Genomic DNA, 26,880 nt, shown 5'->3' on the forward strand with positions numbered 1-26,880 from the left:
ATATTCTTATTAGGCTCTTCATCCTAAGGCCTTATGTAGACAAAAAAAGAAACACTTACAAATTACAATCTTGCTACCACCTCTACGTTGCACCTCTTCACCTTTTGGTGTCCTGGGTCTAAAACTTTGTGTGCAAATGACATGGCTGCCACTGTGACGTGTTGTAGATCCGGTTTTATTCGAATTTGGTCTTTGACCGCCCTTGTCTGACCTTCACACCGCTGAAGTTTGCACTTTCTGGCCCGTCCTACTGCCAGCGTGTGACATGAGCCTTAGTTAGGCTATGGGCACGTGATGCATAGTTATCAATTATAGAGAACAATGCCAACTATGCCCAAACAAAGCATTAAATGAATAACTAAGCCTGTTGCATGGTCACCCAAGGATTAATTATTCATTCAACCTCTCACCTATTATGCCTTGAACCTCTCAAGTATTATGCCTTGAATTTCACAACTATTATGCCAAAATCGGCATAGTTACAAAGAGAAGGTAATTTAATGCTCCTTTTCGTGTAAGTAAAGAAACTTGTCGAGTTTTTTCTCCGAGTTCTCCCAACTCGCGCGGACACGGAAACACGCTGTGAGGTTCCATTCAGTGTTGCAGTCTCTCTGGTTTGTTTACCCCCCCCCCCCCAAAACCGAGAGAGAGAGAGAGAGAGAGAGAGTTGTTCAATGTGCAGATTTATTGATTTGGCTTGTTGTAGTAAACCTATCGTTAATGGTGTGCATGGGTTGCTTGAAACGTGTGGTGGGTGATACACAGGAACTGTTGCCTCTAGCCTTCTAGGGTACAGGACACACATTTCGGCTTCCTATGGAATGCACCTGAGGTCTTGTCCAGGGTATGTGCTGCTTATAGTGGCCCACGGTTAACAATCAAGCGATGGTGGAACGTAACCGATTTATCTTCTTGATGGCGGCAATCTATGCCACGTAACCATTAACTGTTTCTGTTTTTAGGTGTTCATCAATACCTGTCAGTGTCCATTTGGAAAAGCAAAATGCTTACAGAGGTTATGAAATTAGCTCTTTGCTTATCATGATGTCCAATGATCCCATAACAAAACAGCCCAGAGAGGAGTATGAACCATTTATACTTAGCTAGCGGGCTGGTGTGGGTCATCTGCAAAGAGGGGCGGCAGGTTGATGACTCAGTTGTACCTTTGTACAAGGTTGCTTATTTTGGATGACAGAGGCGGATTAATCTCCTCCTAGAAGTAGAGGATGTACTTTGGGTTTTTCTTCTTTTTCGTCCGAGGATGGAAGTTATCATTTCTGGCTTCAGACGCCCTTGTTCATTTTATATGCAGCAGACCTGGTGCATGTGTTGAAGTTGACTTTGGCAGGCAAAGGGGGATTTTTATATCTCCGGTACAAGTTGAACGATCATTGTGGCATTGATTTGGCCATGGCTATGCATGCCCTTTTGTGAGCTTGCCAATATCAGCTGTACGACTAGTGTGCTTTTGTGCTGGCCACCCACATGTACATGCATTCGTCTGTGCCGGGCAACTCTGGCCCACCGGACATTACCATTGGTCCTCCACTCATGGGGCCATCTCCTAGTGTCCAATTTTTTCCTTTTTATGGTGTTATGGGGACCTAGGTTTCTTGGAGGGTTGGCCAATTTGAGGCTAATATGCATATAATTATGGATTGGCTACTGGAGTTTCATCGGTGGCAAAGGAGGCTCTGTGGTGCTTGGAATCTTACTAATGGACATGCGTCTAACCGATTTTTTAACGGTTCAGTGACAATGATGGTGATTCCTTTCGAGCTATACACTATTTTTTAACGGTTCAATGACAATGACGGTGATTCCTTTCTAGCTATACGCTATTTTTCTCTATTCGACTTCCGACGGATGTGCACATGGAGATCTACCCAATTTGAACCTCTCGCAGTTAGCGAGGAAATATCGTGGTTAGCAGAGAATAAGCTGTGGTTAGCAGCACTTGCCTCTTGCGGTGAGCGAGTATCTCCTAGTGGTTAGCAACAAAGAAAGGTTTGATAGCCGGCTTTGCAGTTAGTGAATAAGGAAACCTGTGCAAAAGGCTCTCTTGGTTAGAAAGAGAAAGTCCGCAAGTAGCGGCAAACTCTCAAAATTGGATAATACTTTTTGTTGAAATAAAGGACTATCTTCATTAGACCTTGTTTCAGAAAGAAAATTTTTGGTGATGTTTGAAGGGCCGTGCCCCGAAGCAATGAAAGAACCTTGATTGTACATGTAAAACAATCTGGTAGCACGTAAAAAATACGAGGAATAGATGAGTGTGGTGTGAAAAGCAAGAGACTAGTATCCAAATGGATCTAGGTCTATGGATAGGTAGACCGGATTAGTCGGGTTCTTTCCATAAGTCTACTTGTTAATTGAGGATAAGTCTCATATCACATCTAGGACTTTATGAATGGCGGCTGTCTCTTACACGTGGGGAAAAGACGTTTATAGATCCTAGATATGTCAATGAGATCCATAGTTGCCCAAAACGGAGAATCGGAACGAGAAACGAGGAACGACAACATGCATGAAATGCCATTTCCTGTTTCGGATACTCACGTCTGAAACACGGACCGGGAAATTGGGATGGAAACTGTAAGGTGCAGCGGAAATAAATGTTGTTCTTTCTCAAGATGAGTGACGCGATCATGCTCAAGGTTCCTTTTACTTACGGAAGGGAGAGCCTTCCGTTCCCTTAATGAGAGAGTGCAAGTGATGACAAACAAAGTGAATAGATACTGTGCGTGAAGGTACTGAGACTGAGAGATAGAGAGAGAAGAATACGACATCAACAAGTTGTCAAACCCTCCTTCGAAGGCCCTTCTCTCGATGGCGAGAGAAGTCTATGCTATTGATTGCACAAATCTGGTACAAGTGGTGATGCAAATTTAAGTGGTGCTAAGGCTGAAAATTGAATGCTGCGAGGGCAACGATGCCGACGAGGACGACGACGCTATCTGCTGTTGTGACTTTGCATGTTGAAAACGTTGTTTGACAGTATGACGGTGAGATGGATGCTAATGTTATTCATTCTTGGTTGCATCAATTAATGCTTACTTTGCGACAACTAAGAAAACAGGGAATTATGACTAAGTCTCAATAGAGAGTACTAGTAATGATGCCATTAATTGGTATCAAGCGTGGCAAGAGGCACAATTGGCCGCACTTCTAGAGGAAGCAGAAGAAGGCGCACCCCTTTCTTTCAATTGGGCCGACTTCCAAGACAAGCTCAAGGCACGGTTTATGCCACCTCAGTACCTAGCGCGGTTGAAAGAAGATTGGCGCAATCTCAAGCAAAATGTATGCCAGTTATGTCAGTTTTGACGGCAGCCATGTATCTTACCAATGATGCCATTAATTGGTATCAAGTGTGGCAAGAGGCACAGTCGGCCGCACACCTAGAGGAAGCCGAAGAAGGCGTACCCCTTTCTTTCAATTGGGCAGACTTCCAAGACAAGCTCAAGGCGCGGTTCATGCCACCTCAGTACCTAGCGCGGTTCAAAGAAGATAGACGCAATCTCAAGCAAAATGGTATGTCAGTTATGTCTTTCTCTAACCGTGTTTTCCAGCTCGGCACCCAATTACTCAAATCGGATGAAGAGCGCAAAGAGGCATTCCTTTTCGGGTTGGACGAGTATATCAAGTTCGATGTCGAAGTCCTTGACCCAATAGATCTCAACAAGGCAGTAGCGATTGCTCTCGCAGAGGAGATGAAGCACAACAAAGGTAATGTCACAAAGTGATGACGTGGCGACTGTTGAAACCCTAACCCTAATTTTCAGAAACCCTAACCTTGCAGGCTGAAAATGCTGACGTGGCATGGCTGTACTGCAGCCCCCGGAAAACGCGGAAAATCTGCCAGCTGTACAGAAACCCGCTTTTTGCGGCGTTGATTACGGCAAGGCAGCAACGATGCTTTTTCCTACGCAAAGGATGCGAGAGAGAGAAGCTTTTGCTTTATTTTTGATTGGCTCAAGAGAGAGCTTGTGAGAGAAAGAGCCTTTGCTTTATTCTTAGGCTTTTGATTTTTAGCTTTTGGGGCTCTGCTTTTGGCATCCCTTGTAAACAAATAAATAAGTGGTTGTGCCCACTTTGCAGAGCATCTGGACGCAGAGTCTGAGAGTGAGACCCAACCACTCTTGTACTTTGAACTTAGATTAATACAAAAAGAAATACCGAAAGGGGCGCCAGTCTTTGGGGCCAATATCTCTAGGCACGGAACTCCGCCGGGCCAGTGTAAATCAATCGTGAACTGTGAACTCTATTGAAGTGGTTATTTGGTGCTGTCGCGGTCCTGGTATTAGAGCACGGCCGATTTCTCTTCTACGGGAAATCCGATCCCAATTTTTTTTTTCCGCAGCACTTATGGCTTCACGCAAGGATCACTGGACTCCCTCTGCATTCGGAGAGCAGGAAGGGATTACAATGAAGATTCCGGCAAGGAGTATGGCCCGCCTTGGCCTACTCAGGCGGAGCGACGAGAGATGGAGCGTCGTCAATTGATCGGCAATGCAACAAAGATGATGCTCAATTTTGCGAAGGACCCAAAATTTGCAAAATCTATGAGCGAGACTTCTTTTCAGGAAGTGCACGAGCAGTGGCAGAAAACCACAACACCACCCCTGAAACCCGCTCTCAAGAAACCTTCTGCTCACAAGAAATATTTAGAGAAGGAATTAGAAGAGGTGGTTGATGTACGGATTGCTCAGCCTTTTGACGCGCAAAACAAAGCTAAAAAGCACGGCAAAAAGCAGAAGAAAGGCACTGACTTCCCGGGTTATTTGGGTTGTCAGTCGACATTTGATAAGGCAAAGAAACAGAAGAAGCGTGTTCGATTTGAAGAAGTACCCATTTCTTCTTCTTCTTCTTCTTCTTCTGACAGTTCTTCTAGCTCATCTGACTTGAGCGAAGAAGACTGTAAAGGCAAAAAGCGAATCAAGAAACAACGCTTCGGAAAGGGCAAGAAAAGGCAAAGAAGTCTAAATCTTGCCCAATGAGTGATAGTTCTACAGAGGACTCGTCTACAGATAGTTCAGACTCTGACGACGGCAACTTTTATGCAAACAAGAAGAATTTTTATAAAGCCAACCAATATGACTTTCTGGAAGATAAAAGCAAGAAGGTCCGAGAGTTTAAGGAAGGTGGACAGTCAATTAAATTTGACACGTTTTCATGATATAGAGATGCTTCGAATGCTTTGTGTTTTATACAGCAGTTTGACATCGCTTTCGCGGGAGGACGCTACTCAGAGCACTCTAAGATTCGCCTCTTACTTTAAGGGGAATGCTCGAACTTGGTGGTCCACGCTTCTTTTAAACAAGACTACGCCAATGAAATGGCTGAAATTTAAGAAGCTTTTTATCTCTTCTTGGCTGACTCAAGAGTATGAACGCGATATACGAGCTGCTTGGAATCATCTTCGGATGACCAAGAAAGATACAGTGGACGCTTATTGCGAGAGATTCTGGAGCTCTTTTCTACCCGCCTCTTCATTCAAGAAGATCTCGTTAAGAGAACAAACTGAGCGGTTTACCTTGGGTCTACCTACAGAGATCCGAGATCACTGCTTGGAATAGAAGTCAGCTTCTATTGAGGAGTTGACGAGTCATGCGAAACGGGGCTTTGCCATTCACTTTGGCAGTCTGACCTACCCCACAGATGAGGCCATGACACAATGAGCCGAACAAACTTCTGGGAATGAAAGTAGAAAGAAAAGAGTAACCCAGAGAAAAAGGATGCACGACCGAAGCTTACTCCTCAGGAGCGAGCTCGATTCATCAAGGAGGGGAAGTGCTTTGGATGCGGGGAACATGGACATATCTCCGCGAAGTGCCCTAAAAAGGCACAGAAAGAACAGAATGATAAGGACGACGAAAGGCCTGAGAGTTTGAGAGCACCTGAGGAACGTGGAAGAAAAGGCAAGATGAAAACAGGACTGGTTCTTGATTGTGTGGGTACCGATCCCAACATCATGGACGAGAGTACAAAACTTTGCCGAGCTTAGGGGAAAGTGAAAGATCAAGAGGCCCTAATCTTCTTTGATGGAGGAGCCAAGGCCAACTTCATTTCACCGGAATTGGCGGCGCGGCTCGAGATCACTCACGATCGGATGGGACCACTTGCGGAGGTAGTTCTAGCAGCACCCGGCAAGAACGTAGCCATTACACCTGTCATTGGCAAACTTCGGTTACATTGTCAGGGGTATTTGGGGCATGAGGACTTTTACATAATGCCTTTGGAAGGTTGTGATGTTCTCTCGAGAATTCCATGGTACCACAAGAACAACGCCGTGGTCGATTATCGGGCGAGGAAAGTGACATTGACTACAGAGAAGGGCAGAACCATTGTACTTGACATTAAACTAAAGGGCGAGTGTGTCCCTATTGTATCGGCTTCGGCCATTTCTAAATTAATGAAATCCAGTCTGTTTGTTTACTTGATCTTTATGAAAGAGTTGAGTGATGAGGATAGGACAAACATGTCTAAACTTGATAAAAAACGCCAAGATTTTCTCCACTCTCACGCCGATTGCTTCTTAGAGGGCCTACCAGGCAAGTTACCACCTGCTCGTCTTGAAGATCATACCATTGATCTGATACCTGGAAGCACACCACCGAACCGGCCACCTTACCGTGTGAGCTGAGCACAGAATGAAGAGATTATGAACCAAGTGAAAGACCTCTTGGAAAAGGGTCTTGTCCAGCCTAGTACTTCACCGTATTGCTCTCCAGTGGTGTTGGTTTTGAAGAAAGACGGATCTTGGAGAATGTGCATCGATTATAGAGCTCTCAATAAAATCACCATTAAGAACAGATTTCCGATTCCTAGGATCGATGATATACTCGACGATGATATACTCGACAGATTACAGGGATCCTCGTGCTTTAGCAGGGTTGATTTGAAGAGTGGATATCATCATATCAGAATCGCATCGGGAGACGTCTACAAGACAACTTTTCGGATGACTTTTGGGTTATTTGAGTTTTTGGTGATGCCTTTTGGCTTAACCAATGCTCTTGTGACATTTAACCGGATGATGGACATGATTTTTCGAGAGTACAGGCTATTTGTTGGCACTTTCTTTGACGATATCATTGTTTTCTCCAAGAATGAGGCAGAACATAGAGATCATTTGCTTCAGGTCTTTCAGGCATTACAAGATCACAAGTTAGTGATTAATGCAAAGAAAAGTGAAATTTTTCCTACCAGAGATACACTTTTTGGGACACATTGTCTCAGCAGCAGGAGTGCAAATGGATCCGGCCAAGATAGAGACTATCCGTGATTGGCCCGATTTGAAGAATGTCCATGAAGTTAGAAGCTTCTTGGGACTGTGTACGTACTACAGGCGGTTCATTCGAAAGTTTGCAGAGGTTGCTTCCCCTTTGCATATCTTGACACAGAAAGGAGTCCCTTTCTCGTGGGGACCCATAGAGGTGACTGCCTTTCAGACATTGAAAGAGAAATTGACTACGGGACCAGTTTTGACTCTGTCGGACTTGCAGAAGTGTTTTGAAGTATATTGTGATGCTTGTGGTCATAGTCTGGGTGCGGTCTTAATGCAAGAAGGCCATGTCATTGCTTACGAGAGTTGATTGTTCTCAAGGCCGGAAATGACAACACAGATTTATGAGAAAGAGCTTTTGGCTGTTATCCATGCTCTTACTCACTGGCGGCATTACCTACTTGGAGCAGATTTTACTGTCTTTATAGACCATCAGAGTTTGCGCTTGTGACAGAAGCAGCTATCGGAAAAGCAGATGCGGTGGGCGAACATCTTGTCATAGTTTCACTTCTAGATTGTCCGTGTGCAGGGACAAAAGAATGTGGTGGCAGATGCTTTGTCTCGGAAGCCATTGGTTCTGGCTATTTCCGCGATACTTCATAGGAGCTTCGAGGATATGGTCGACCAGTATGCCACAGATAGAGATTTTGCAGACGTTTTCACGCGGATACGGAATGGGGAGACAGAAGCGGGATATTCCATTCGAGATGGCTACCTGATGAGAAAAACCATGTTGTGCGTTACACAGCCGTTGAGGGAAAAGGTTATGACTGAATGCTACTGTCCACCTTTTACGGGTCAAATTTTATTGAAGTCTTGTATCTCGGATCAAAAGACTCAATGGGAAAAGAACTTACCTTTGGTGGAATTTGCCTACAATAACACGATACACTCTTCGACGGGGAAGACGCCATGTGAGATTGTTGAAAGTGCTGCGAAGGTTCCATCCTTGCTGAGCACGAAAGATTAGATATTGAAAGCGGATGAATATTCGCGAGATTTGGATACGGCTTTTGCCAAGGTTCGCGAGACTTTGCAAGAGTCTCAAGAACGACAGAAAAAGGCAGCGGATCGCCATCGTCTCCACTTGAAATTGAAGGAGGATGATTGGGTGCTCTTATCTTTTGAGAAGGGATGCCTACGAAAGAAAAAGAGAAAGGAGAGGCTTTTTCCAAAGCTTAGTATGCGATACTACGGACCTTTCTAGATCATTAACAAGATAAATGATGTCTCCTTCCGATTGAAACTGCCAGATACTTGGAGGATTCACAATGCATTGCATGTGAATCTCTTGAAACCTGTTAAGGGTGATGTGCTTGATGATGGGGAGCCTGATGAGCAACCCGAAGTGGAAGAAAACGAAGAGATCCTTGTTCCTGAACAGATTTTGGCACATAACGATACGAAGAAAGGTAAAGTCTGAAGGTAGTTCTTCGTTAAGTTCAAGAACTTTCCTGCATTTGATGCGAAGTGGATGGAGGAGGAGGACCTAGCAGATACTCCTCGGATTGTGAAACTTTACCTCGATGTTTTGGTTTAGCATACTCTACTCCAAACGGAACCCAGAATTCAGCTTGGCCGGAGATCTGGTGCAGTGGGATGCACAAGAGGGGAGTCACTCCGCTCCCTTGTCAACAGATGCCTCGATTTTGATACTAAAGTCACTGATGTCTCTTTGAGCTTCAGGGATATTGAGAGCTGACAGTATTCTGCTGGATGACTTTATGAAATGGAATTCCTGATAATGATACTGATTTGTTCTTGACTTCTTGTGAGTGCAGGAACTGACAGACGAAATGATTGCAGCATTTTGGTCTACTTGATCTCGAATAGACATGGTTGCAATAGGGGTTAGTCAATCGGACATCGATGAGGTCCCGATTGGACCTAGATGTGATTGCTAGCTACATTGCCGATAAGAGCTGACAGTATTCTGTTGGATGACTTTATGAAATGGAATTCCTGATTATGATACTGATTTGTTCTTGACTTCTTGTGAGTGCAGGAACTGATAGACGAAATGACTACAGCATTTTGGTTTGATTGATCTCGAATAGACATGGTTGCAATAGGGGTTAGTCAATCGGACATCGATGAGGTCCAGATTGGACCTAGATGTGATTGCTAGCTACATTGCCGATAAATCATGGTCTAAGATCCGAATGAATGTTGAATGTCATGTGAGGTCCTGTGATGTCTGGTGATGTCCTGTGATGTCGTGTGATGTGACTGGCGATTTTGTACATGTGTTAGATGTGTGTTCCTAGTACGTAGGTACTAACAGTCAGTGTCTGCTAAGACGGTTTATAGCTTTTGTCGGTTTTGTAGGCGTAATCGCGGTCGATTACAATGCTTTCAAGAGGGTATGTCACAAAGTGATGACGTGGCGGACAACAGAAACCCTAAAATTTCCTCAAACCCTAATTTCTGCTAGAAACCCTAATTTCCGGAAATCGCGGAGGCTTAAAAAAAATAAAAAAAAATAAAAAAAGGAAAATGATGAGCGACGCAAATTTCGATTTTTCTCTACTTAATGAGAAAGAGAGAGAGAATGCTTTTGCTTTCAAGTTTTGACTCTCTGTGAGAGAGAGAGAGCAATTGCTTTTGATTTGAAGCTTTTGGGGCTCTGCTTTTGGGCATCCCTTGTAATCTTTAAATTCGTGGTGAGGGCCTCACTTCTCAGAGCATCTGGACGCAGAGTTTGAGAGTGAAACCCTAACCGCTCTCTTGTACTTTGATAATTGATTAATACAAAAAGAAATATCGAAAGGGGCGCCAGTCTTTGGGGCCAATATCTCTAGGCACGGAACTACGCCGAGCCAGCGCAAATCTATTGTGATTTGTGAATTGTTTTGAAGTGGTTATTTGGTGCTGTCGCGGTTGATTCTTGACTTGGAGTGTCCAAGTCTGTTACATAGTCCCAGTGTAAGGTGCAGCGGAATGAATGTTTGCGCTTTGCTCAAGATGAGTGCTCCGAACTGTGCTCAAGGTTCCTTTTTGTTCTTATGGAAGGTAGAGCCTTCTGTTCTTAATGAGAGAGTGCTATGATCACAAACAAAGTGAATGGACACTGAAACCGGCCTGTTCAATCCAAAAAGGGCGGTAGACTTTACTTCAAACCTTGATTTAGCTTTCACCCATTATTAGTCGTCTATTATACTTGCGCTATAGTGACACAAGAGAGGGGAATGGGATACAGATGCTAGAATGCACCTGTATGAGAAGACCGACACCAGATTGGCCCCTAATTTAGGCGCCCCTTTCGGTATTTCTTTATTGTTTAAAAGAGGGAATATACGTTGTGGTTCTTTCCAAGCTGCCCCGCACAACCTTGGCTGAATTTTGACTGTTCTGGCATGATTTCGGCAGCATAACTGTACTAGAACCCTTCACAATCAGTATTCCCACGCATTGGCCGACTTTCCCGACGCATACGGGCACTTTGCAAAACCTGGCGAGAATCTGCAGCACGCTGAATTCTCTGTTTTCAGCCCTGAAAATGCACCAGATCTTCTGTACAGCGGTCCCCTTGCGTCCCCGAACCTCCTGGGGGTATTAGGGTCCGTTTAGGGCCAAAACCCTAAACCTGCAAAAATACACAGCAGGCTGTAATTTACTGTTTCGGGCTCCGTTTCGCATGCCGGTCGCATCCGTAGCAAGTCCTCGAGCTCCCGCACCTGTAGGGCTACTTGCCCTTTGAATCGGACGAGATTTTTGGCGTGAAACCTCTCCGAATTCACCTGTACCTGCGGGGGGATTAGCCGCTAGCTAATCCAGTACCTGTGCAAGAGGCTCTTGCCTCGGCAATCGCGCATGAACCCACACAACTGTACATTGGTCAAATGAAGAGCCCACTAGTGGGGCATAACATACTGCCAAAGGGGAGAGAGAGGGCAGTGCGTAGCGTGCAGGGCATCACTCCTGGCACCGCACTGTGCATAAGAGGGAAAGCAAGCACTCCATAGCTCTTAACCTGTGACAATTTCTGCAAAACAGCCCCTCCTCTCTTCAAATTCAGCGCCAACTCTCTCTTGCATTAGAAACTGCACCAGAATGTGCCACTTGGCACAGTTACAAGCATTTTCCCGTTTCGGGGTTGCCGCCTAAAAATCTCCCAACCGGTTGCCCAGTTGACTTCACGGCAGAGTAAGAAAATGTTCCCCTTGTCATTCCGGAGGTAATGACGCCAACACATTTTCAGGTCCCAAAATAGCAGTTCCCTAAATTTTAGGAGATGCTGCCATTGTATCTTTGTAGGTCATCCGACCCTCTTTGTACACTGTGGCCACATCCAGAACTGAAATGTAGCCTCTGTAGCAAAGGATTCCACTTTGGCTAGTCAATGACTCCACTTGGCTAACCATAGTCCTTGTCCGACCTTAGTGCTCTCTTGCCCTCAGGCCTGGATTCCCTCTGAACAGTTCCACACTAGCTATGCAATGCAGGACAGTTAGATTTCCCGAGGGGTGTTTCCAAAAAGTGAAAGTAAATAGATAATAAGAAAGAAATCAACAAAAAGGATAGATAGTAGTCACACGCTGGTGACAGACACTGTGCGTGCAAGTGTATGAGACTGAGAGATAGAGAGAGAAGAGAGATACGACACCAGAGATGTTGTAAAACCCTCCTCCGAAGGCCCCACTCTCGTCGGCGAGAGTAGTCTACTTATGATTGCACAAACTGGTACAAACTGAATGCAAGTGACTGATGCAAGTCTAGGCTATGTCGGCGATGACGACGAGACCGACCTAAGGGCTGAAATCTGCAATCCTTTATCTGCTGTCCAAAAACGCTATGGGCTGAAATCTGTTGTTGCCGAAAACGCTAAGGAAAACTCTGATTTTGCTGGTCTTTAGGCTGAAAATCTGTACATCCTTAGGGCTGAAAACTGAGGTTCTTGGGGCTGAATCTGATGGTCTTTCTATTGCTGAAAATCGCTAGGATTGAAGACTGTAAAGGCTGAAATCTGCAAACGCTGGGATATCCAAAAACGCTAGGGTGCAAATCTTTGAAAACGCCAGCTGCTGGGAAAAACGCTAGGGTTGCTGAAGCTTGTGCTGGCGATGGTTTGCTGATGCAAAACGCTAGGGCAAGGATTTGTTGACGGTGACTACTTGCTGGAGAAAACGCCAATGTGGGATGGTTCTTCTTGCTTGGAGGGGGAACCACCAAGGTCTTGCTTGAGAAGTTGCCCGTTGAGCTTGGCTCCTGTTGCCTCTTCTGCCATTTAGTGCTAGTCTAGGTTTGTTTATATACAAACTTACTCAATTTGCCCTACCTACTTTTCGACAAAAGTCACTTAAAAATAATAAGTGAAAAATGTCAAAAATAGGGAAAATAGGCTAAATGCACTGGAAAATTCCCCTGAAGGATTCTGATGGATTCTGATGGGAATGCTTATGATCATGCTGTGTGGATATGCATCTACACTAAGTGACTGGTCATGCACGGTCTGCGAACAGACTCACAAAAGTGCCAGAACGCTTCCTATTCTAGAGTGACTTGACTGAACTGAACACTTGTCGTGCTGTAGCTTGTCCACGGACACATAGGGTTGGATGTGTCACGTGACACCCAGTCCCTAGCGTTTTCCATCAAGCTATCTCTGCCTAGAAGACCCCCAGTCATCTGGCGTTTTCAGCCATATCCTCATCGCCTAGAAGTCCACAGTATCCAGCGTTTTTCAGCTTGCTTGATCGCCCCAAAACAGCAGATTTCAGCATGCTTTGATCGCCCCCAAAACAGCAGATAAGCACCAAAGGAATTCAGCCCTAAGACCAACAGACTATTTCAGCCATTAGCGTTTTTGGGACAGCAGCAAGGTGACCTCAGATTTCAGCCCTCAGCGTTTTTGGACAGCAGTACCAAAGTAGCCGAATTCAGCCTTTAGATCGGTCTCGCCATCCCCGTCGTCGTCATCGATCTAGCCTAGACTTGCATCAGTCACATGCATTCAGTTTGTACCAGTTTGTGCAATCAATAGTAGACCACTCTCGCCGACGAGAGTGGGGCCTTCGGAGGAGGGTTTTACAACGTCTTTGGTGTCGTACTTCTCTTCTCTCTCTATCTCTCAGTCTCATACACTTGCACGCACAGTGTCCATTCACTTTGTTATGATCATTGCACTCTCTCATTAAGAACGGAAGGCTCTCCCTTCCATAAGAACAAAAAGGAACCTTGAGCACAGTTCGGAGCACTCATCTTGAGCAAAGTTCAAACATTCATTCCGCTGCATCCTACATTGTTATCAGAGCTTTGATAGTGTTCTGTATCAGCTCTTTCTTATAAATCTGTGTTGTCATTTCCGGCCTTGAGAACAATCGGCTCTCGTAAGCAATGACATGGCTTTCTTGCATTAAGACCGCACCCAGACTACGACCACAAGCATCACAATATACTTCAAAAGACTTCTGCAAGTCCGGCAGAGTCAAAACTGGTCCCGTAGTCAATCTCTCTTTCAATGTCTGAAAGGCAGTCACCTCTGTGGGTCCCCACAAGAAAGGGACTCCTTTCTGTGTCATGATATGCAAAGGGGAAGCAACCTCTGCAAACTTTCGAATGAACCGCCTGCAGTACGAACACAGTCCCAAGAAGCTTCTAACTTCATGGACATTCTTCAAATCGGGCCAATCACGGATAGTCTCTATCTTGGCCGGATCCATTTGGACTTTTGCTGCTGACACAATGTGTCCCAAAAAGTGTATCTTTGGTAGGAAAAATTCACTTTTCTTTACATTAATCACTAACTTGTGATCTCGTAATGCCTGAAAGACGTGAAGCAGATGATCTCTATGTTCTGCCTCGTTCTTGGAGAAAACAATGATATCGTCAAAGAAAGTGCCAACCAATAGCCTGTACTCTCGAAAAATCCTGTCCATCATCCGGTTAAAGGTCGCAGGAGCATTGGTTAAGCCAAAAGGCATCACCAAAAACTCAAATAACCCAAAAGTCGTCCGAAAAGCTGTCTTGTAGACATCTCCCGACGCGATTTTGATCTGATGATATCCACTCTACAAATCAATCCTGCTAAAGCACGAGGATCCCTGTAATTTGTCGAGTATATCATCGATCCTAGGAATCGGAAATCTGTTCTTGATGGTGATTTTGTTGAGAGCTCTATAATCGATGCACATTCTCCAAGATCCGTCTTTCTTCAAAACCAACAACACTAGAGAGCAATAGGGTGAAGTACTAGGCTAGACAAGACCCTTTTCCAAGAGGTCTTTCACTTGGTTCATAATCTCTTCATTCTGTGCTCGGCTCACACGGTAAGGTGGCCGGTTTGGTGGTGTGCTTCCAGGTATCAGATCAATGGTATGATCTTCAGGATGAGCAGGTGGTAACTCGCCTGGTAGGCCCTCTGAGAAGCAATCGGCGTGAGAGTGGAGAAAATCTTGGCGTTCTTTATCATGTTTAGACATGTTTGTCCTATCCTCATCACTCAACTCTTTCATAAAGATCAAGTAAACAAACAGACTGGATTTCATTAATTTTGAAATGACCGAAGCCGATACAATAGGGACAGACTCGCCCTTTAGTTTAATGTCAAGTACAATGGTTCTGCCCTTCTCTGTAGTCAATGTCGCTATCCTCGCCCGATAATCGACCACGGTGTTGTTCTTGTGGTCCCATGGAATTCCCAAGAGAACATCACAACCTTCCAAAGGCATTATGTAAAAGTCCTCATGCCCCAAATACCCGCGACAATGCAACCGAAGTTTGCCAATGACAGGTGTAATGGCTACGTCCCTGCCGGGTGCCGCTAGAACTGCCTCCGCAAGTGGTCGCATCCGATCGGGAGCGATCTCGAGCCGCGCTGCCAATTCCGGTGAAATGAAGTTGGCCTTGGCTCCTCCATCAAAGAAGATCAGGGCCTCTTGGTCTTTCACTTTGCTCCAAGCTCGGCAAAGTTCTGTACTCTCGTCCATGATGTTGGGATCGGTACCCACACAATCTGGAACCAGTCCTGTTTTCATCTTGCCTTTTCTTCCACGTTCCTCAGGTGCTCTCAAACTCTCAGGCCTTTCGTCGTCCTTGTCATTCTGTTCTTTCTGTGCCTTTTTAGGGCACTTCGTGGAGATATGTCCATGTTCCCCGCATCCAAAGCACTTCCCCTCCCTGATGAAGCGAGCTCTCTCCTGAGGAGTAAGCTTGGGTCGAGCATCCTTCTTTTCTGGGTTGCTCTTTCTCTTTCTACTTTCATTCGCTTAAGTTTGTTCGGCTCGTTGTGTCATGACCTCATCGGTGGGGTAGGTCAGACTACCAGAGTCAATGGCAAAACTCCGTTTCGCATGACTCATCAACTCGTGAATAGAAGCTGACTTTTGTTCCAAGCAGTGATCTCGGATCTCTGTAGGTAGACCCAAGGTAAATTGTTCAATCTGTTCTCTGAACGAGATCTTCTTGAATGAAGAGGCGGGTAGAAAAGAGCTCGAGAATCTCTCTTAATAAACGTCCACTGTATCTTTCTTGGTCATCCGAAGATGGTTCCAAGCAGCTCGTATATCGCGTTCATACTCTTGAGTCCACCAAGAAGAAATAAAAAGCTTCTTAAATTTCAGCCATTTAACTGGCGCAGTCTTGTTTAAAAGAAGCGTGGACCACCAAGTTCGAGCATTCCCCTTAAAGTAAGAGGCAGCTCTCCGAATCTTAGAGTGCTCTGAGTAGCGTCCTCCCGCGAAAGCGATGTCAAATTGCTGTACAAAAGACAAAGCCTTCGAAGCATCTCTATATCCCGAAAACGTGTCAAATTTAATCGACTGTCCACCTTCCTTAAACTCTCGAACCTTCTTGCTTTTATCCTCTAGAAAGTCATATTGTTTGGCTTTATAAAAATTCTTCTTCTTTGCATAAAAGTTGCTGTCGTCAGAGTCGGAACTGTCTGTAGACGAGTCCTTTGTAGAACTGTCACTCACTGGGCGAGATTTAGACTTCTTTGCCTTTTTTTTACCTTTTTTCTTGCTTCACTTTTTGCCTTTGTGGTCTTCTTCGCTCGAGTCAGATGAGCTAGAAGAACTGTCAGAAGAAGAAGAAGAAGAAGAACTGGATACTTCTTCAAATCGAACATGCTTCTTGTGTTTCTTTGCCTCTTCAAATGTCAACTGACGACCCAAATAACCCGGGAAGTCGGTGCCTTTCTTCTGCTTTTTGCCGTGCTTTTTAGCTTTGTTTTGCGCGTCAAAAATTTGAGCAATCCGTGCATCAACCACCTCTTCTAATTCCTTCTCTGAATATTTCTTGTGAGCAGAAGGTTTCTTGAGAGCGGGTTTTGGGGGTGGTGGTGTGGTTTTCTGCCACTGCGTATGCACTTCCTGAAAAGAAGTCTCGCTCATATATTTTGCAAATTTTGGGTCCTTCGCAAAATTGAGCATCATCTTCGTTGCATCGCCGATCAATTGACGATGTTCCATCTCTCGACGCTCCGCCTGAGTAGGCCGTACTCCTTGCCGGAATCTTCGTTGTGATCCCTTGCCGCATCTCCGGATGGAGAGGGAGTCGACTGATCCTTCCGTGAAGCCATAGGTGCTGCGGAAAAAAAAATTTGGGATCGGATTTCCCGTAGAAGAGAAATCGGCCGTGCTCTGATACCATTGTAACAGACTTGGACACTCCAAGTCCCGACGGAGTTCCGTGCCTAGAGATATTGGCCCCAAAGATTGGCGCCCCTTTCGGTATTTCTTTTTGTATTAATCTGAGTTCAAAGTACAAGAGTGCTGGCATGCGCTCACACTCAGACTCTGCGTCCAGATGCCCTGAGTTATGAGGCCTGCTCACATATTTAATGGTTACAAGGGATGCTAAAAGCAGAGCCCCAAAAGCTGAAAATCAAAAGCTCAAAAGCTGCCCTCTCTCTCTCTCTCTCTCTCTCTCTCTCTCTCTCTCCATCAAATAAAGCAAAAGGGCTTTCTCTCTCTCTCCAATTGCGTGGAGCAAAATAAAGCAAAACTTCCAAAAGCTGCAGCACAAAAATTGCCAAAAAGCTGCCGTACGGAATCCCGCAATTTGCGCTGCCTGCCACGTATCATTTCTGCCGCTAGGGTTAGGGTTTTTGCAATTAGGGTTTTTGACAGAAATTAGGGTTTCTCTGGTAGCCACATCATCACTTTGTGACAGCCGTAATGTGTTATTCACTGTTCAGCAAGCTTCCTTCCGTAGAAGATTTGTTGTGTCTCCTCTCTGCATTCGATTGTTTCGTGAACATAACCCTCTCATTGATTGGGCAGACAATATGTAAGGTGCAACGGAAGTGAATGTTGAACTTTGCTCAAGATGAGTGCTCCTAACTGTGCTCAAGGGTTCCTTTTACTTACGGAAGGGAGAACCTTCCGTTCTTGTAGTGAGAGAGTGCAGTTGGTCACAAACAAATGGGTAAACAGTGTGCATGAAAGTATTGAGACTGAGAGATAGAGAGAGAAGAATACGACACCAAAAAAGTTGTCAAACCCTCCTCCAAGGGCCCCTCTCTCGACGGCGAGAGAAGTCTATGCTATTGATTGCACAAATTTGATACAAGATGTTGATGCAAGTTCTTGACGCAATGATGCAATGAGGATCTAGGTCGGAGACTATGGTGACGACGGCTGGCTGAAAATGCTAACTTCCTCCGGGCTGGAAACGTTGCCCTGTCTACTGAAAACACTGGACAGCAAGGGCTGAAAATGCTGTTTTTGACCTGCTGAGAACGCTGGATTGTCTGCTTCAAAACGCTGATCTGCTGGGACAGAAAACGCTGATGCTTGCTTGCTGAAAACGCTGTGTTGGATCTGCTGAAAAATGCTGGTGTATAGCTGTTGAAAACGCCAGGGTTTTGGAGGTTCTTGCTTGAGAAGGGTGGTTGGAGAGCCTGCTGCAAGTGTTTGCCTGTGCTCTCTTTTCTTCTCCTGCTTCTATTGAGTGACTACCAATTTCTTTATGTATTAACTTAGCAAATTTGGCCTACCCAATTTCCCAACAAAGTCATTTAATAATAATAAGTGAAAAAATGGCTAAAATAGGGAAAATAGGTTTTGTGCACTGTAAAATGCTCTCTGGACAGCAAGGGCTGAAAACGCTGTTTTTGACCTGCTGAGAATGCTGGGTTGTCTGCTTCAAAACGCTGATTTGCTGGGACAGAAAACGCTGATGCTTGCTTGCTGAAAACGCTGTCTACTGCAGGCTGAAAATGCTGTGTTGGATCTGCTGAAAAATGCTGGTGTGTAGCTGTTGAAAACGCCAGGGTTTTGGAGGTTCTTGCTTGAGAAGGGTGGTTGGAGAGCCTGCTGCAAGTGTTTGCCTGTGCTCTCTTTTCTTCTCCTGCTTCTACTGAGTGACTACCAATTTCTTTATATATTCACTTAGCAAATTTGCCCTACCCAGTTTCCCAACAAAGTCATTTAATAATAATAAGTGAAAAAATGGCTAAAATAGGGAAAATAGGTTCTGTGTGCATTGTAAAATGCTCTTGATGGTAATGCTGATGATTTCGTGACACATAGTCCAGTCATAACAAGTTTGAAAGCGAGTCTAACCTGAGAGAGGATACGAAGAGAGAGGCGGCATAGCTTCGGAAGACCTATTCTTCCATGAACCTACCACCATGTCAAAGGAAGCATGCAATCCTCCTCTCTCAATACAATAGTGTGAGAGTGAGCAGCGGAAAGAGTGTGAGCCACGCGCATCGAAAACGCTGGAGAGGGAGAGAGAGAGAAAACACAACTGCTCTGCAAATGATGCTCTCAATACACAATCTGAATGACTACAAGACCCTAAGCATTCTATTTATAGAATCTTAGGTTGAGGTAGGGCAAAAATGTGTAACTAGTGCAAAAAACATAAAAGCCCAAAAATGGCTAAAAATGTGTGCACCCAGCCATACTCAAATAATGACCAACCGGGCACATGCTAAAAGTGTTCGCCCATGCAATCTACATGATGTGCGATGGGTGGCCAACTTGGGACAATCACTAGCCGTACAAAATGGCGAAGCTACGGTGGTGAACTCTAACATATAGCTCTCACAAATGACGAACCAAGATTGGTCATGTAGCTCACGAACTCAAAATCAATGATGAGTGTCACAACCTGGTGACGCACCCGGACAAATACACACCTGCTGACGTTGGATGACCACCTGCAGAGGTGCTGACGTGGTAGTACGACGGCTGACGTGGTAGACAAAACGACATTCTGCTGTTTGTGCTGACAGGTGATGACATGGCAGTCTGTACAGATTTTCACAAATTGCGTTGATGCTTTTTTCTGCCAGCTTTTGGAACCAATAGCTTTGGAACAGTTTGCTTTTGAGTTTAACTGCTGTTGGGGCTCTGCTTTTGGGCGTCCCTTGTAAGAATAAAAGAGCCCTAAGAGCCTCACTCTTTAGAGCATCTGGACGTAGAGTCTGAGAGCGAAGGACCCTGCGGGAGTTGTATTTTGCTCAAAGATTAATATAAAAGAAATACCGAAAGGGGCGCCAGTCTTTGGGGCCAATCTCTCTGGGCACGGAACTATGCTGGGCCGTGTTGACCAAATTAAACTGTGATTTTCAAGTTGTGAAGTATTTTAAGTGAATCTCTCTCGTGTCGTGACAGACTCTAGACTTGGAGTGTCCAAGTTTGTTATAGTGGTATCATAACATCAGGCGTGTGCTTGTCTCAAAGCATACCGATCCTACTAAAGAGCAGACATATCACTTGGGCACAATTTTGAAAATTGTTATTGAAGAATCTTCGTGTCCCGACCCCGGACTTATTAGCCACTCCCACCCTTACTTCATCGCGTATCGGGCACGCTCCCGTCTTCATCGCTCTGTCTTACAGGACATAAAGCCATACGGAATCCCAGATTACACATGGGTTCTCGTGAAAAATCTGATGGAGATAACACCTCTCAATGGGAAGGCAAAGAAAAGTTGAAATCCGGCGCGGGAATTGAAGAAAAGAATGAAGATTTGGGCAAGTTTTTGGTGGAGAAGTTTGCCAGAGCAGAATACAAGCATCCATTGCACGTTGACATGGGTGTAAAAAGATTGATGAAGTACTCTAGAGACCCGAGATTCGCAAAACACCTGAAGAATTATCCGATTGATGAGATTCACTCGAGATGGCGTGAGGCCATTGAGTCTCCTCTCAGGACGGGATGTAAGCTGAAAGGACAGAGGAGTGCAGAAAAGCGGAAGCTTTACTCGCAGGAAGAGTTGGAACAGAACTGTTGATCAGAAGATGAACCAGATATTGGAAAGGACACTGAAAGAGATACTAATGTATTGACAATCTGGTTGTTTGTGGCAGATAACCGGAAATAAGAGTGAGGAACTCGCTTTTGTATGGATTGGGAAGCATGGAGCTGGACATCTACTCGTTTGCAACGAGGTGAGCCATCTCCTTACCTGCTTTGCAGGTGAAATCAAGGATGAGATGGTGTCATCGAGAGCGACGGAAGCTCAGGAACGAATCGGATATCCTTTTGAGTCGAGATAAGATTGATGAATTTGAATGAACGAATGATGACGCACGTTGAATGATTCTAGTGCATCAAGATTCCCATATGAATGAGATGACAGGATACTGTGGTGAGCGCACCAAGAGTTCCTGCGGGATGAGATGGCTACATAGGGATCTAGGTGCATCAAGACTTCTGGACGGATGAGATGACTAGATGATTGAAACACTGTGTTCAGTATGAACTAAGTGTGTGAATGAAGAACTTTGAAATAGGAATTTCCGAAGATGATTATTGATTAATGTTGTCTGGAAGAACTTGCTAATTGTGTGCAGATAACAGGTGAATCGATGATGATGAATGCAATGGGTAGCAATGACCGCTTTAGAATAAACCCGATAAGTATCATGAATTTTGGAATGAAACTAATGTTTTAAGGAAGATCCTTCTATTTGTGAACAAACAATAGGATTGAGAATGAGATGATGATTTTGGAGCAGTGACAGCTCGATAAACCTGATAACAAATCATGTATCACGACTGATTCAATCGAATGAATGATTAAACCACTCTGTTCAGTATAAACTTGGTGATGGATTGGGACTCTCGGGAAAGATTTCTCGCACACGATAGTGCTTGAGGCGAACGATTCTCGCACACGACAATGCTCGAGGCGAATGACTACTTGTACACGACAGTGCTTGAGTCAAAAAACAGTGTCTACTAAGATAGTTTATGGCCTATGTTTGTTTTTGCAGGCGTAATCGAGGGTGATTACAATTCTTTCAAGAGGGGGGTATGTCACAACCTGGTGACTTGGCAGAGCCACCCGAACAAATACACACACGTGCTGATGTGGTATGACCACCCGCAGAGGTGCTGACGTGGTAGTACGCCGGCTGACGTGGTAGACAGTACGGCATTCCGCTGTTTGCGCTGACAGGTGATGACGTGGCAGTCTGTACAAATTTTCGCAAACTGCTGATGCTTTTTTCTGCCAGCTTTTGGAACCAATAGCTTTTGGAACAGTTTGCTTTTGAGTTTAACTGCTTTTGGGGCTCTGCCCTTGTAAGAATAAAAGAGCCCTAAGAGCCTCACTCTTCAGAGCATTTGGACGCAGAGTTTGAGAGCGGAGGACCCTGCGGGAGTTGTACTTTGCTCAAAGATTAATATAAAAGAAATACCGAAAGGGGCGCTCGCTAGTCTTTGGGGCCAATCTCTCTGGGCATGGAACTACGCTGGGCCGTGTCGACCAAATTAAATTGTGATTTTAAAGTTGTGAAGTATTTTAAGTGAATCTCTCTCGTGTCGCGACAGAATCTAGACTTGGAGTGCCCAAGTTTGTTACAATGAGTTGCTCATCCTGTGAGAACACTTTGTTGATGTGGTGCGTTTCCAAGGTGGAACAAGCTAGGCTTCTTTTAGAGAGGGTGAAGCAATGCAGCCATCCCATGAATGGGACACGTTATGAATGCCCATCTACTCTCTACAGTAGCCAAGATCTCAGAATTCTTGCAAAGGAGGTAAGAACATTTAAAATGCAAAGGAGTTGCAAGTAGCCAAGATCTTACTGCTGTCGTGTCAAGCATGCTGCAAGATGAGATGTGGTTTTTCAATTGCATGAATAGATGAAAAACTAGATCCAATCTTGAGCTCTCCATGTCAGTAACCCTCAAGAGAACGTAAACAAACTGTAGAGCCACTATGAGGCACTGCACCTCCTACACTTTCCTCTGTATGTATTTGGTATGCTCGAATTGAGCACGGTGTAGCAACCTCCACTTTGGATCCACAACAGTCTGCGTGTTTCTTTGAAAATGATTAAGCTGGTCCACTGATATATGGTACTGATCTTTGTTTTTTTCCATAAATATGCAGATCGACTTTTAAAAGAGATTATTGTGGCACCACATAGAAAAACGAAGCTTTGGTGTCTTCAGGAAAATGGCAAACTTCAACGGCAATGTTGTAGATCCATTTGCAATGGTACATTTTTGGCTACTTTGATGTTCACACCAATTGTTTTGCTCTACTCTGTTAGTTATCTTCCTTTGCTTTTGATAGTAAATTGTTTTTAGAACTTATGCATGTTTTTCTCCGAGTGACGTGTACTGTCTCTTGATGTCTATGTATGTTGTCATGTTCCTACCATATGAGGTGTGCCACTTGGAGGCTCCTCTCTCTCACCAACCAAATGCCACGTGTATGAGTCATGAATCCCTATTTAAATCAGCCACATGATTCCCTTTAGTTGTAAGAAAAGCATCCCTCATTCAATGGAAACGGTAGCTACTTCAAATCCTTTATAAAAGTCTCCTATCTTTACACACATAATGAGAGACATGTATGGAGTCATGAGCTGAACAAATCTTTATTGTCATTGTGTTGCCCGACTTTCATTATATGCTTAATTTGTTTGGTAATTGCTGAAGATAGCCTCATTAGTACTTTTGTTTAATTGTATGCTTGCAGTTTTTTAGAGGGTATGGAGTGGGATACTCGGCTGGCACATTTGAGCAAAATTATCGTTGCTACCCTATGTCTTTCATTGAGAAGGTAAGTAAACTTTGTTTTGATTGGAATATTCTTGGCATGCTAGATTAAGCATGTAAAGGGCTCATTTTTTCTGTGTCTTTGGCAGCCCCAGCTAGAGAATGGTGATAAAGGTATGCCTTCCCCCTTTGGTTTTATATATTTTTGAGCAAGAGCTTCCCTTTTTTGACTATTTAATTAACAACCCTTTGTCATGGCCTTTGCAGTCATTATGCCACCTTCAGCCCTTGATCGACTAGGTAACTACTGATCTCAATTTCCTTTGCCGAAGAAATCTTAGTCATTCGGTTTCTAGAAAATTGATTGTTACACAAGTGTCATGTAGTCTTTTGTATTATTTAAGCTGAAATATACCAAATGTTGAGTCATAAATTTATTTACACTTTATTTAGTATTTGTTACACAAAAAGTATTCTTTTGAATTATGAATCATGGGAGCTTAGTGGCCCATTAGCTGTAGCCTTTTTCCAGGCATTGTGCTTTCCACCAGGGTGAATGTCCTATTCAAAGAGTTGCTGCAGGTCTCTACCAAGCAAAAGTGTTTCCCTCTTTAGTTTGTTTTCGCAAGGATGGAATTCAGCTTGTCTGACATTAAACCCATATTGATAAATCAGAGGCTTGCTACAGCTTGTGGCTCTGCATCAGAATCCAGATAAACCGTCTGCTGCCTCACCAAAGACAGTCATGTGGAATTTCCTATTTGCTTCTATTCTAGGTATCTTCGACCAAAAAGCATTAACCCTGCACAAAGCTTCTTGACTGCCCTGTGCATACTTCACCAGGACCATGTCCTAATCAAGGTAGTCCACATCCGATGGACACGCCCCTCCGTCCCACCTGTCTAGTCCTATACTTACATCTAGAGTAGTACGTTTAGGCATACGGTCCGTTTGACCATTGACTGACCCTCCGTTTTTTTGGGCAAATTTTGGCTCTTTAGGCAAGTATTTTCAAATGGTCCATGGGCCAATGCCCAAGGCTCAAGGGTGTGCCAAAGTTCAAGCCTCGTGCTACAAAGATGCCATTTGGGCCTTTCAACCTAAGCTGTCACAACGTAATGACGTGGCATGACCAACCTGAAGGACTTGCTGAGAGGACAAGGGATTAGAGTTAGAAACTCTAACCTAGAAGAACTTGAAGATGTGGACATGGGGCCTAAAGGGGTTACAGATCTAGAAATCTACCCCTCCAACTTGAAGAGCACCGGCCGAGGGGCTTAAACCCTAAAAACTCCAAAGTGAAGCCTGTTAGCAGATTTTGGTAAATTGCGTTGGCTCTGCGAATTGCGCTGGCTGATTTTTGCAAGTTTTTTGGAGAGCAAATGCTTTTGGGGATAAGTGCTTTTGGATAAGAGCTTTTGGGGCTCTTGCTTTTGGGCATCCCTTGTACTGTTTATAAGGACCCTTGGCCCTTGGGTCCTCACTCTGGAGAGCATTTGGACGTAGAGTCTTGGAGAAGAGGACCCTTGGGAGTTGTAACTTTGCGAAGCAATAACAAAGAAATACTGAAAGGGGCGCCAATCTTTGGGGGTTAGTGTATCTGGGCGCGGAATACCGCCATGCCATCTCTCTCTCTCTCTCTCTCTCTCTATTCAAGTTTTGTTCAATTATTTGCAGATTTTGTTCATGTGTTGCTATTGATTTTCTCGCTTGGAGTGTCCAAGCCTGTAACAATGGTATCAAAGCTCATGACGATTCTTGTCGATCCTTTCTACAACACACATGGATTCTCGCGGAGAATCGGACAGAGACGACACCTCAAGGATTTTTTGAGCTGCCGTTTTTCTCAGAGGCAGTGCCATGCAATGGTGGATGTCTATAGCTACCAAGCCGCACACTCCAAGGACTTGGCAAGCTTTCAAGATTTTTCCTTTTGCTTGAAGTTATATGACTTTTGACATCTTCCTTCGGAGTGTTGCTTATGGCAGAGTGGGGTATCTTGAAATGCTTGTCACGAAAACCATAGCAGATTACAACTTGCAGTCTTTGGACATCTTCCAACAGGTGTCTCTCTCGAGCTGATAACCTTGGAGGCCCAATGTGATTGCTATATCATTGGACTATCACCATCGCTACAAGAACGTTGACTATTCAAAAGCTTATGGACCATGCTGTACTCCACTACAAATTTATGAAAGAAATTCAACCCTAATTTTGGTGTAGGTTTCACGATGGAAGCATTGTCGACTAATGTCGAGAATGCTTTGAGAACTTGTTTTGTGGTCTTGTTTGGAATTTGTTTGAAATGGATGGTCTCTGTTTTAAACATGTCTTGGTGGCGATTTGAAGTGATCGACTCTGGTTTTAATATTGGTTTCAATGATTGGTGATTTACTCCTGGGTGGAGTGCTGAGAAATGATGTTTTAGAATGCTTGCACATACCCATGGCCCGGACCCTTTTGGTTATTTGGGGATGGGGGAGTATTGAATGTTGAGAAATGTTGTTTTTACTCATGGCCCAGACCCTTGTGGTTATTTACGGGGGGAGTACTCATGGCCCGGACCTGGATGGTTATTTTTGAAGGGAGTATGAAGAAGTTTGAGCAGTGGTTACTCTCAGCACCTCCAAACGTTGCAGACTGCGGTATGGGGGGCTTATGGTTGTAGAAGGCCTCCATATCTCATGGCCCGGACCCTTTTAGGTTATTTGCAGGTGATGAGATAGTCATTGAATAGCTCATGGCTTGGATCAAGATGGTTAATTGCGGAGGGAGTGTTCATTGGCGGCTTTATGTTTCTATATCTTGTAGCATGCATATGTGAGCATTTGTGTTTCATTGTGATGTGCCAACCACTGAAAATATTCCTAATTGGGTGAGATTGCTTGGGTATGTAATTTTAGTGCATCGAGACACCTGTAAGAGATCAACGCGGTCTAGGAGTGATGACTAATTTTACTACGCCGGAATATCAAGAGCTCCGATCTAGAATGAGGATATACTCCTTATTGGATGAGATTTTTTATGGGAAGCCAACGATCCAGGATATCAAGAGCTCCAATTTGGAATGACAAGACTGATTGTTACTCGAAATGTCCCTTGTCACTCGAAGTGTCCCTCGGAATGGCCCTCAAAATTATTGAGCTAACTGAGTTGTTTTGTAGATATGCTGTAATCACGGACGATTACTTTCTTTCAAGAAGGGGGGATGTGTTCGACTTACACCACTTTGCTGCTTCACAGGTCTAGGGCATACTTGCACGGCTAGTATGTCTCCGGGCTGGCCACCCATAGTCTAGGTTGTACCTGGCCGCCCGAGTTTGGGGCTGGCCGCCCACTTTTGTCCAGGCGCCCACATATATTATATCATTTTTTGTTGGGTTGTGGGGATTTTTATCAGGCCTTCCCTACCTCCCCTTGGGTACCTATTTATAGGGGCAAGGGGGTACCCACTTCCATATCTCACAGAGATCATATACTGATTGTACTGAGGGTCTGGCACTTCTTTCACGACAAGGAGTCGTTTTCACACTTAGTTCGGGACCTTCACGCAGTACCTTCAAAGTTCACACTGTATCGACGGAGTACATCAGTTTGCTACACTGCTCGTGACGGCACTTTACCACAGAGATTTCTTGGCGGTCGGGACACCCTAGAGCGCTGCTACACTCATGGAGTATTGTCCTT

The 26,880-nt window shown here is 44.6% G+C and overlaps 1 protein-coding gene across 1 annotated transcript in view; it reads left to right on the forward strand.

Annotated features, from left to right (window-relative positions):
- Nucleotides 1–488: 488 nt before the first annotated feature.
- The window catches only part of LOC147430807 (ubiquitin fusion degradation protein 1 B-like), a 78,905-nt gene continuing 52,513 nt past the window's right edge, over nucleotides 489–26,880 (forward strand). The window contains exons 1-5 of the mRNA XM_086493368.1: nucleotides 489–614; nucleotides 22,580–22,687; nucleotides 23,174–23,257; nucleotides 23,343–23,367; nucleotides 23,461–23,493. Of these exons, the coding sequence (XP_086349494.1) occupies nucleotides 22,646–22,687; nucleotides 23,174–23,257; nucleotides 23,343–23,367; nucleotides 23,461–23,493 (184 nt within the window). The 5' untranslated portion in view covers nucleotides 489–614; nucleotides 22,580–22,645. The remainder of the gene's footprint in view (nucleotides 615–22,579; nucleotides 22,688–23,173; nucleotides 23,258–23,342; nucleotides 23,368–23,460; nucleotides 23,494–26,880) is intronic.

The sequence above is a fragment of the Adiantum capillus-veneris genome, chromosome 21 (assembly GCF_014529385.1).
Source record: "Adiantum capillus-veneris isolate H3 chromosome 21, ASM1452938v2, whole genome shotgun sequence".
Lineage (NCBI taxonomy): Eukaryota > Viridiplantae > Streptophyta > Polypodiopsida > Polypodiales > Pteridaceae > Adiantum > Adiantum capillus-veneris.